Raw genomic sequence first — 12469 nt, 5'->3', positions numbered from 1 at the left:
TAACACATCCTTGTTTTAAACCATCTGCAGTGTTCATCTTTGGAGAGGAGACTCCTCTAGCAAGTTTTATCTGAAGCCAAATTTTGCCATGTAAAGACATCAGAAAGTATACTAAAGAACAATTAATGCTACATTTTGTTTCTCCCAAAGTTTTTTTTCCATTTAACATTATTAAAGGCTTGGGAGTAATCAATTTAACATAATGGCTGGTTTTTTTAGGGGCTTGTTCACCAAGAGTCTGAAAGGTACACTATTGACTGTAATAATAACCTGTTCTAAATCCAGATTGATGGATTGGAATTATGTTGGATACCCAGTCATGAAGATCATATCAGACGGAAAAGCTTTCACAACATTTCTAGCAGTAGTCTTACTTTTTTCTGGAGACTTGTCACTCCTCAGCCAGACTACCATTGTCCTCTCACGTCACCCCTGAACCAGGGAAGAAGTGAGACATAGTTCAGGACTTGACAGGAGCAGGACTAGCCGCTATAGGTTGAGTGACAGGAAGAGCACTCCAGAAAGGAAGCTCTCTCAACCCACTGAAGCAATGCTCATAGAGTCACAAGAGCAAAGTGAAACGGAGAGGAGCGTCCATCATCTCTGTGGAAAGGACTAGTGCCAATGGCTGGGACAACTTTGTCCCAACAGTACAAAATGTATATTAAAATGATGACAGGAAATATCCCCTGGATATTGGGAAATAGAGAAAAGAGTAAACGCAAAAAAAAAAAAAAATCGGACCTCCAGTGAAAAATGTTTAAAGGTAGACAAATGTTAGAAGGCAAGGGAAACTAAAGTGCCCCATGACATTAATGGAGGAAGAATTTTCAAAAATGGAGCGGACACTGTTGTGTTTTTGGGAAGAAACAAACTAGAGATCGTTGCTACTGTGGTGCAAAAAGACTCCGGTGACTTACGGCAGCATTTAAGTGACAACACAGTATTTCCTGGATATGAGACAATATGCCTAAAGCAACCGCTTCCTTTAATTTCCTCACCCTCAAATGTACAGATGTATCATTTATTAACTCAATGGTTACCCATGAAGAAACTAGTTACAGGAAGAAATTTTCTTCGGAGAGAAACTCCAGAATATTTTAGTTATTGCTAAAAAGTACACCGACTCTTGGGTTAATTCAAAAATATAAATTCACCGACTCATGTGTTCATTCAAAAACATGAATAAAGTCAATTTATCTGAATTTGAGCTATTTAGAGGTACCTAACAACCCTTGTGTCTCCAGATTTATGGTATGGTGGAATCTGCATGACTATTTGACCAGGATAAAATATATTTTCAATGCAAGACACATCACATGCATCAAGGTTATTGTGTCTCTTCATTCCCCCCTCATCCACAACTACTCCCTCACCATCCTACAAATGAATAGCCTTCCAGCATCATGGTCATAATTAAGTGTTTTGTCGCAAGTGCATGTCCAGCTTGCATGTTTTTTTCCCACAAAAATTCTAGCAGGTGAGTTTTCTAATCTACTTGAACACTCCGCCCCACCACCTCCCCCCAGTAGTCTTTAAAGATAAAATAAGAATGAAAGACAGAATATGGAACTATGGTCTTCAGAGGCCAGATTTCTATCATGATTGGCTGCCTCATATGCTCCTAGACTTTATTGCAGGGAAGCAACACAAGTTAAGCATATACTTGTCAAATATATTAACAAAACTAGGACATGTGTCCTGTTCAACAAGATCTTGTTCGCTGAAAAGCACACACCATTTCCTGACTGATAATGCAATCTTCACACTAGCTCCCCATGTGTTATTATATTTTACTATGGCTGCAACTATTCAGCACTTTACCCTGACAAACAACTATTTGTATAAAGCACAAGAGAGTGCATGGGTGCAAGAGTAGCTGTCATATCTAGTCAATATCAGTAGAGTTAAGGTCATGTGTGAGGACCAGAGTTGAAAATTCAAATTTTTTTTAGCTGCTGCGTCTTGGCATACTGTGATCTGAAAGGAGTGGTTGGCAACGTACCCTGGTAGGAGTGGATTTTTTTGGTAGCCAAACATGACATTCAGGGTTTTGCTGGGCACCAGTGAATTGCTAGAAGTGAAAATATTGATAAATGGATTGAATTGCTGTATGAGTAGCTGAACAATGCTAGATAACTGGAAGCAGTGCGCGAGAAAACATGAGAATATGAGGCTCTTGGATTTAATGTAGGGAAACACAAATTTAACATTGTCAACTGGCATGGTTAGCTAACATTTACAATTGTGTGTAAGAATACGCAGATCTATGTGTGGACTTAAGGGGTCTGCCTTTAGTCCCCCGTCTCTTGGCTCACTTGTTTAGAATAATAACATTTTATAACAAAAAAGAGAGAAGGTAGTGGGCGAAGATACTTAGGATTATAGATTCGGTATGTAGATATAGAGAAAGTGCACACAAGTAGTATGGGCTATTTGGAAAATACACGGCATGCTCAGTTCATATGGTGTCACAGAGAACAAGTAGCTGTGCTTATGAAGGGATTGGAGCAAGGGAGTGTAAGACACCATAGCACTTGTCCTTTGGGTTTTCTAGTTTCAGTCTAGTCCAGTTTTAGGGTAGGTGCGAGCTTAAGTTGAGTGAGTAAATTCTTCTGGCCCTGGCAAGTAGTAATGTCTGCCTGTTAAGATGTCATCTTTGTAAGAACTAGGCCTTATGTTTATACATTTAAGTCCTTTACACTTTACTCATGAGGCAGGAACACAATAGGGAATGTCCAACACTTCAAAAAAAATTCTATCTTCAACTAAAGCTCTGTAGTAACCAGGAGGCAAAATGCTGGTGCATTGCAACACTCAAACACTGAAATGCAAGTAATCCAAGCAAAGGTTTAAGAACTTTGGCCCACCAGGTTACATAGGTCTTACACTATGCATTCAATGAAGAATCTTTACTTTCAGCGTATTACTGCCATGCCACTCAAACTACATATTATAATTAGGGCTCTCTGTTTTCCGTTTTAACTGATTTTTACAGATAAATACAGACAGAAAACAGCCTTTCCTGTCTATCTATATTTTTCCTCTTTTAAAAATAAATACAATTTGGCTTCTTTTGAGTGACTAACCATGCCGAAATTAAAAACTTTCATGCCAATAGCTGTATATATATATACTGCCAACATGGCCAACAGCTGTACATATTGGCAGCATGGGGGGGTTGCACAGCGCAATGAGATGTGCTTAAATTAATAATCTTAACATGTATATGTGCCATTATACTATTTTTTTATGTGGGTTTATTATGATGATGTTTGGTTGTGTAATGTGCTTAAACCTGACCAGCATCAAAGTATGAGTACACATGTATCCGTTAAATAATTTCAGAACTATACAAGTTATCACCTCATCTGTTCACAAAATACAAAATAAATATGGATAAATACCAACAGCATGGCCATAAAATAAATAGAAATACAGATGGAAATGTTAAAAATATAAATACCATAAAACCGGGAACCCTAATTATAATTACTTTATTGAACCCCTTTAATGCCCCCCCCCCCCGCCGTCCCACGTGACGGTGGGCGTGTGCGGAGGACAGCCAGGGGCTGTCCGAACCCCACCCAGTGATTAGAATGCCAGCACCACGGCGGAATTTGCGCCGCGGTCAAGGTGTTAACAAATATACAAAAGCCTTTAAAAAAAAAAAACATACTAGTTACTACTGAAAAATAAATAATCGGTATGTGGATTTTACAAATCAAATAAAGGACGGGATATCATCAGATTAAAGTTAATAATAGTAATTGGGAGGAAAATCAGAGTATCAAACTTGTGTTTGCCTAAAAACAAAGCAAAAATATAGGAATTAACCACGTAAATCAACTCCGTGTCCAGCCACAAACCAGGACCCCATGTACCCTGCAACATTACTAGTTCATTTTTCACAACAGTCATTTTTATTATGGTACATACGTGGAAAACTAGAGATTAAACTTACTATGCTGCAGAATCATTGAGCTGATACTCTCTGGATCTGTTGAAACAAGCTTGTACGCCACTATCTTTCCATAACCTCTTGATGACTCCTGCCAGTTCTGCAGTCATAAAGCCTTCCTCTGCTGCTCCAGCAAGCACAAAAAGCTGGCGTGCATCATCCTGTACAGATAAAGTGTAGCAAAAATAAATGTTGTTCTATATAATAAAAAAATGTATCTCACCAGCGCCTTTCATACACAGGGAGCCAAGCTTGATTCCTGAACTTGCACCACAAATGTCAGACGGCTTTAAGTGAAGAGAACAATATTAACGCTGAGAAATATCATTAGGTCTGGAGATGGACGGTCTTCGCTACGATAATAGCTATTTTCTTTAGGTATGCAAATGGTTTCTCTGCATATAGTTGATTAAAGTGAACTCTGAATACTAAGAGTGCTCCAGAGAGCAGAGGGTAGACACAGACGTTATAGTTAGGCGGATTTCACTTGTACAAAGCCAGTGGAATTCAGCAGTTAAAGTTACCTGAGGGAAGTATAACTCCCCTCAATGCACTACTTGTGGTCTCACATATTTTTATTTGATTTTAAAGGTTTTATATAGCGCTGGCTAGACCCGGAGGTATCAGAGCGCTTTACATGAGAATCAGAACATAGTTACAGGTTACATTATTACAAAGGTTACACAGTTATTAGAGCTTGGCAAACAGTTATATGTACGGTCGAGACAAAACAAAAAGATGTATGCGTAAGGGAAAAAGCAGGCAAGGGGAGAGATTCAGGGGAGGGGGGTAGGAGCAGGGGAAGAAGACAGAATGGAGGAGGGAAAGAGGAGAGGAGGTTGAGAGAGACACCATGGAAAGAGGATGGGGACGGGGACACAAACCGGTAGACGAGTCAAAGCGGCGTCCAAAGTCCAGTAAGCGGTGATCCCTGGGGAGGTGGTATAATTTCCCCATCCCTGTTGCGAGAGGCTCCCTATACGCAGTGGACTCTCTCAGAGGGGTCTCTGAGACTCCAAGGCCTACATACTGAATGCTTGCCCAAAAAGGGGAGAGGGAGTGCTTTGGAAAAGTGTGCCATACCATACCTCTAATGTAAATGGGTCCTTTGGCTCTGTGGACTCTCTCAGCGGATTTGCTGAGACTCCAGAATGTAAATATTGGATCTTTACCCAACAAGGGGAGAAGGAGTGCTTAGTCAAAGGGCAAAGAAGGACAGGGGACTAGGCGGTGTGGCGGGCAAGGGGAAAGATTCAGGTGAGAAGGGATAGGAGCAAAGGAAGTAGACAAAGAAAGAGTACTAAATGGGAACAGACAGCATCAGTTAGGGGGCTCTTGCACTATTTACATGCTTAAAAGTTCTAGTTGCTAGGGATTTTATAAACCTCAGCGGTATAAGCCCGGGATGACGCTAATTGAGGAAATAAGAACAAACATTGAGATTGCACCAAGTCTCTAAAGCATGAGCTCAACCCCATATTAAATCACTCATGACGTCACAGATTCTATGTGCGAACGAGCCCACGGAATTTCAAAACATTTAAAAGCCGTGCTCCGACACCCGGAACTCGCACCGCTCCAGAGAGGAGTGGAGCTGGTATGTGTCGGAATCAATCTCTCTCCACTCGCGGTCGGGTGCCGATCATGCGGGGGTGCTCCCGCATATAAACTATGCTCAAAACTCCTCCAATAAATTCTCCCATGGAAGAGAGCACTCACGGGGGCAGGTTCCAAAGATTTATTACGAACCACAGGCGCAGGCTCCATAAGCATTTCAAGATGAAACCGGTCACTTTTAAACCCAAGAGAGTAAGTTATGTACAAAGGGTAACTGATGTCCTCACTGGGAAAGATTTTAAGACACTTGAAGTCTTGGAGAACTCGAGAACGGAGGAGGAGAACATTGAGGAGATACCTATGGGTTTGACTCAGCAAATAGCTGTGGCAGGAGTAGAACAAAGCTGGGGATTGAGCCCATTTAAGCCTACTTCACAATTTCTCCCACAGTTACCGACAGATGCAATAGATACATTCACGGAGTCAGTCACGAAAGATCTAGTACGCCTCTGACGGGAAAAGAGATATATTACCAAGAGTACGAATTTCTCTAAACAATTAATTGCCCTGTATGGACTTAGTCAAGACACTACCATCGAATGCAAGCCTTCGGATAAAGGGGGGTATATTGTTTTTCAGACTCAACAGTATAATATTATCACCTTCTAATATCAGATTGGCATAAAAAGAACATGCTTGAAATGGAAGAATAATTATTTCTCAGACATAATAACCCCAATTTCCCCACGTTCTACCACTTCCAAAAGTGCACAAGGACCATATGAACCCTCCCGTCAAACCCATTGTAGCATCGCATGGGACCCTGACTGCATGCATGTCCATCTATATCGACTTTTTTCTGGCACAACATGAACAGAAATAAAAGTTGCATATTAAAGACACCAAGGACTACCGGGGACATCTCAGTATGATACAGTGAGTTGAAGGGGATTTATGGGATTTATTGGCAGTGCCGGATATTAACAGCCTTTATACATGTATTTCCCACACCAACGGTTTAAGGGCGGTAAAATATTTCTTGGATAACCGGCCTCTCAAACTTCTGGGACACAATGTGAGATTGTTAAACTTTATTGAATTTTGTCTTCACAACATTTTTCTCTTTCAAAGGCAACTATATAGACAAGTCTCTGGAACGGCTACGCAACTTTACTTGTTGGCTGGTTGGAGGAGCAGGTGGCCTGGGCCGAGTCCAACAGCACATGGACAGACAGGATTGTCACTTGGCATGGTTATATCGATGACTTGTTTGTGTGGAGGGGGACACCTCAGACAGTACAGACCTATATAGAGAGATTAAACTCTAATGAGATCAATCTGGAATTCACTGGGGAGTCCTATCTCTGAATTATCTGGATATTACGGTCTATGTTGAGGAAGGGAAGCTATGCACTAGGTTGTATAGGAAGAACACAGCAGGGAATTCTACCCTCCACGCCTCCAGCAGCCACCCTAGGAACCTGATCAACAGTATCCCCTATGGGGAACTGTTAAGGACCAAACTGGAACAGTTCCAGTGAATGAGATTTTCAATTGTCTGCGGATGGGAGTATACAACGTTTCAGTGTGAGGGGTTATGGTCAAGAGGTCCTGAATACAGCACTACAGTGAGTGAAACACCCTGAAGAGGGAAGAGCTGTTGCAGGAAACCAATAGGGGAACTACAAAAGCGATTGAGGGCAAGTTTAGACTGATAACCACCTATTCAGAAAATGCATGTGATTTTAAAACAATACTACGCAAAAACTGGCATAGTCTTTTGGCAGACACTAATAGGGAATGATCTGCCACCTAATCCCTTAGTAACCTTCAGGAAGGCGAAATCATTGAAAAATAACCAGGTACATAGTCATCGAACAGTGGGGACACCTAGATCTGTGTTAAGGAGGAGTGTGGCTCACTGATTAGAGCGGCAGACCCTGATGCAGAGGTCTGACCCGGGACCAGGGTTCAATTCCCGACGCGGCAGGGTCCTGAGCCCAAAATGTCCACGGACTCGATAATTCTCGCCTCGGTGCCTATTCTAATCATGGGGTCCCACGCTGCAACTCTGGGCAATAGTTGCTTAATCTCCACTACGGCGGCCCACCCGTTGCGGGATGCTTGGCTTTCACCCTGGGGATACCCAGTAGGGGTTATCTCACAGGGAAAAGCCAGGACGGGTTCCCAAGGCAAGCGCCTTGATGCCTTCGGGTGATACGTGCGCTATATAAGTCGCAATACATTTACAAGTCCACTACATGGGTTTTTCCCGTGTTGAAGTGCAAAGCATGTAAGGGTAGCAATAAGGTTTTGTCTTATGATATCCCGGCAGTTAAAGGCTCCAAAAGAATCTGGAAATTCTTAACATTTACAACACCGTATCCAGTGTATTGCCTGAATTGTCAGTGCGACCTTTGACATAGGCAGTACGATCCATACGGCCAAAGTTCGGATTTTAGAAGACATGAGGGCTATAACAAACGGAGATGAAACTTATCCAGTTGCGCAACATTTTAATGAAGAACATCAACGCAACCGGGATCTCCCTAGTTATTACAGTATTGACCATATACCAGTGAACCCACAGGGAGGGGATAGGATTTTGGGGCTTAAGACGGTTAGAATCGCGGTATATCATTGACCTCCAAACTAAAACCCCCCTCGGACTGAATAGTAGCGAAGAACTGGCAGGCAATTAGGGAGATTGAGTGTATTCAGATTCATACTTCTGTCCATTTACACAGAATTCTTACACATTTTCTGTATAGAATTGTATCAGTAATAGTACATAAAGGGGTACAATCATGTCCGCCAATGAGGATTTCGAGGTATAATAGAGAATTTAAGTATACGTTTCTATGTGCTAACAGGATATTTTTTCATTTTTACATGGATTGATTTTTTATTCTAATTTTTTGACTGATTCGAACTTCTGGTTTTTAGAACTTGAATTTCTTATATTTACTATTGATATTCGGTTCCTTTAAGGTTTGCTGAAATACATTTACACTGAATTTTTGGAAATATTCTGAAATGTTCTAAAGAATCTTTTGAATGTTTAATAATGAATTTGTATATCAATATTTTGACTGCTTTGTCCACCACCTGCATGTTTAACTGATTAATTTTATTCCTATGTGCCAACATGGATCTTTATCCCCATGAGGCTTTATGGGTGATAACAATTTTGGCAGCCCATCCAGGGCAGGATTAAAGATAAGGGGGCCACAATATGACCCATATGGGTTGCTATCGATGTATCTGAGGGTGCACGAGCGCACAATCGCCCATCCAGGGCGGGATTACTGTTCATGGGGTGGTGTCTGTATCTACAGACATTACGGATGGCAAAATATTATTTAATGTTTTCCGTAAGATGTGGGAATAAACCGGTCACACATTTTTACATCATGAAATTGCGAAAGCTTGTTTTAAATGCTATTCACCCCCGATTGCGTTCTTTTGGTACACTTTTTACTTGATATGAATTGTGTATCGTGGGCTCTGCAATAGGACCAAGTTGGCGCTGCCATTAGTGGTGGTATCTCTCACCCGGTCCTAGGAGGATTAGTCCTTTGTTAGTGTTGCCTGTTGGAAACGTGTTGATGGACGTTTTAATATGGTGGTGGTTGGTGTTTCCAGGCCAACATCGACAAAGGCTGTTGCAGAAACAAGGCTGTGCCTGTGGTTCGTAATAAATCTTTGGAACCTGCCCCCGTGAGTGCAGACTTCCTTGGGAGAATATCTTGGAGGAGTTTGGAGCAACACGCACGCACACACATGCACGCGTTTATACTCCACCACAGATGTAAACTGCAGCCTTATTGATCCCTTTGGACAAGATAAGTTCATGATTGATTAGATTTATCATTCTCAACAAACCAAACTATGGATCTAAATATCCAGCACTGTATATTGTATACAATGAACCATGAGCAGTTATTGCTCTCTTGCGCATCATAGAAAATGAAAAAACATACTATAGAAAACCAAATAATTTCACAAATTGTGTGCTAATGACCAATGCATAAGTATGCATATTTATCAATCGAAGAACTATAACAGGGATAAAAAAAATGTATTGAGCAAATAGACAAAATTTATAACGATAACATGTTGCAGCAACAAATTAGTGGTTTTCAAAAATTTAAAACTGTACATAATCAGGAAACTTGCTTCAAGGGACTGGAGGAAGAAAAACACAACTGATATAATTGGAGATCAGTTCCAAGATATTCTCCAATGGAGTCAGAGGTTATGAGTGTTCGGCGTATTGTCCAAAACAGCTACTTCCAGATGAATACAAAGAGAAGCTATACCAGAGCTTTTGTTCCTGGTCCAAGACCTATTCCCACTTCAAACTCACTGCTGGTCTCTGGGAAATACCAAACACAATATCAGATTTAAGAAACAGTAAATGTCAGAAAAGAAATTACATTCTGAGGATAGTGGAACTGACCACTGCTTTAGAAAGAGGGCGCTTTGATATTTCCATTTCAACTTAGACGTGTACGGTAGTTCATTTGTCCACTTGATATTGTCAAGGTCATAACTGACTGAGCGCACCCTCCTCAAGAACCTAAAGCAGATCTAAATTCCGGTGCTGTTCATTTACATACTATGAAATATAACCGTCGACTGCTCTCCATGCCATCAAACCACTTCAAATTGCTACCCCAATGTAGTATATTAAAAACCTATCATGCAAAAGCATATTCTAAGGAGCAGAAATGCTCGATTTCATCCCTTATACCTCATCTGCCTAATTACTTATCCATGCTGCTTGTAAAAATGAGCCACCCAGTGTTAACTGCTCGTGTCTTAGTTTTTGGATTTGGCAAGAGACGTGGAGAGGTCACCGCCATAGCCCCGCTGCTTTGACGTTACACAATACAAATTTAGAGAACCTTAAATAATTAATTTTAAAAACAATCTAAGCCAGGAATATAAATTAAAACAATGCTTCTGATTCACGGTCAGTTCTCAAAACTATTATTAAAGGATATATTACGCTTTGAATCTTGCAGTAGATATACACATTAAGTTACTGCTACTGCAAATAGTAATAACAAAAATAAAGTACAAGATCTCCATCTTCATACGTGAAACAAATTCCTCCATTACACCACCCAAATCTAATTTTTTTTAGTTAAGCGGCGTCAAATTCATTTGTGAAATGCACAAAGGAAGACAAGAAAAGCAAATAAAAATGCAGGGAAACAGCCTCATTGTCTGTTAAACCAATATTGTAAGTTGATGTTCGGAGGAATTTCCGTGAAGCTGAAAACTGCATGAAACCTCCTCCCCAAAGGGCAGATAATTCAATGAATACAGCACTTCCACTCTGCCAGGGATTCTGATTTTACAAATAGCTTTGTATCCTCTATGTAGGCATAGTAGGAAATCTGCCTTTTCTGCAGGGTCATCCCAGATTGCTTTTGCCTTTTTTTGGACACATTTTGCTAGCTTGATAACGATGCCTCTGCTAACCAGAAGTAAAGCTCCCATTTAAACACAAGCGAATTGGCTTATTCCTGATTGGCGCATTTAACTTGCATGCAAGTACCTGCCTAGCATGTAGTGTGGAAAATACACCAAGGGGCTGAAAGTTAAACGCTACATGGGAACTGCAACACCTACTGTGCCATGCACTATACAGTCAACACAAACATGGCTTCGGGCCTCCTGTAAGCAACCTGGGTGCTGTAGTGAAAAACCTGCAGTGCGACCTATCAAAATAACCATTGTTCACAGCAGGTAACGTCCTCCCTTTTAATAATTAGTAAGTCGCCGCTATGCAGGCTTTGTAGCGCAAAAGGTCGGATGGATGGTAATTTAGACACTAGACAGACATAAAAAATTAATATCACAATGTACATACAGTGAAAATGCCCAAACAGCTATTTCCATGTTGGGATGCCTAACTGTCCCATGTAGCAAACAAGAGTACTGCTCAACACGAACTCTGGAAAAAAGGACAACCTAGAAAAATTGAAACCACTAATTTATATGAACTTGCTAGCCAATCCCTGCCTCTTCTAGGCATGGAATTCTTAACAGGAGCTACACAACTGGTCAGTTTGAACTGTGGGCTGTGTACAACCTGCTGGCAAAAGGATGTACAAACCTGCCTGAAGCACATGTAATTTGTTTGCGCTCTGAAAGGGATTAAACAGGACAACAATAATGATATATCTCCTGTTTGGGCACTGAAGGACCCTGCTTTGTTTCACTGAATCGGTCTCAAAGTATGTTGTGGATCCAGGGCCTGCTTGAAACTGGATTTTAGTGTTATATGTGGGAAGACGTCAGTGATTTTCCTATGACACTCCCATACACCTCCTCCCCCCCCCCCGGCCTTCATAGCACGTTTACTGTGGCCAAAGACCTTCACCATCTTGAACATTCGCTGGGTCAAGGTATTTTGGACCTGCTTGAAGGCAATCACGCACTACTCAAAAAGTGGGTAGGGTTGCCTCAGGAAAGGTTAACCACTTTGGTGATGGAGTGCCTATGAGTGACCACCCACTCAATCCCACCAGCATTAGCTTGTGCCAGGCACAAAGGCACACATGTGACGCCTTAGAGTACCATCCTGAAAACATTTTCTGGACCAGAGGAAGAACAGGAGTAGACCATCTGTGTGTGACCCGAGAGGACTGGGCTTGCTCCCCCTTGTACCTAGGGCAACAGAGTGGACTCCAAGGGCTAGTTGACTAGCCTTCTGAGTGGCTAAAGTGACACAAGCTTCAAGAGGCATTTTCCCCAAAGTTCTAAGCTATTCAGTGGCACCTGGACATTGCTTCTGGCATGTGTCTGATACAATGAAAGAAGGCCAGGCCACAGTTTGCCTGTTTCAACCAGGAGTGTATGAGACTTAGATCAAAATTGGCCGTCTCCATAAGACCAAATAATGTGGTTGAACTGACAAACTAAGAGGTTTTATAA

At 41.4% G+C, this 12469-nt stretch overlaps 1 protein-coding gene across 1 annotated transcript in view; it reads right to left on the bottom strand.

The window, feature by feature from the left end:
• Positions 1–12469, bottom strand: part of GNAI1 (G protein subunit alpha i1) — a 314590-nt gene that overhangs the window by 145542 nt on the left and 156579 nt on the right. The window contains exon 4 of the mRNA XM_078674173.1: positions 3965–4122. Within this exon, the coding sequence (XP_078530299.1) occupies positions 3965–4122 (158 nt within the window). The remainder of the gene's footprint in view (positions 1–3964; positions 4123–12469) is intronic.

Source organism: Lissotriton helveticus, chromosome 1_1 (assembly GCF_964261635.1).
Source record: "Lissotriton helveticus chromosome 1_1, aLisHel1.1, whole genome shotgun sequence".
Taxonomy (NCBI): Eukaryota; Metazoa; Chordata; class Amphibia; order Caudata; family Salamandridae; genus Lissotriton; species Lissotriton helveticus.
The sequence above is the reverse complement of the archived record's forward strand: the minus strand, read 5'-3'. Positions and strand labels throughout refer to the sequence as shown.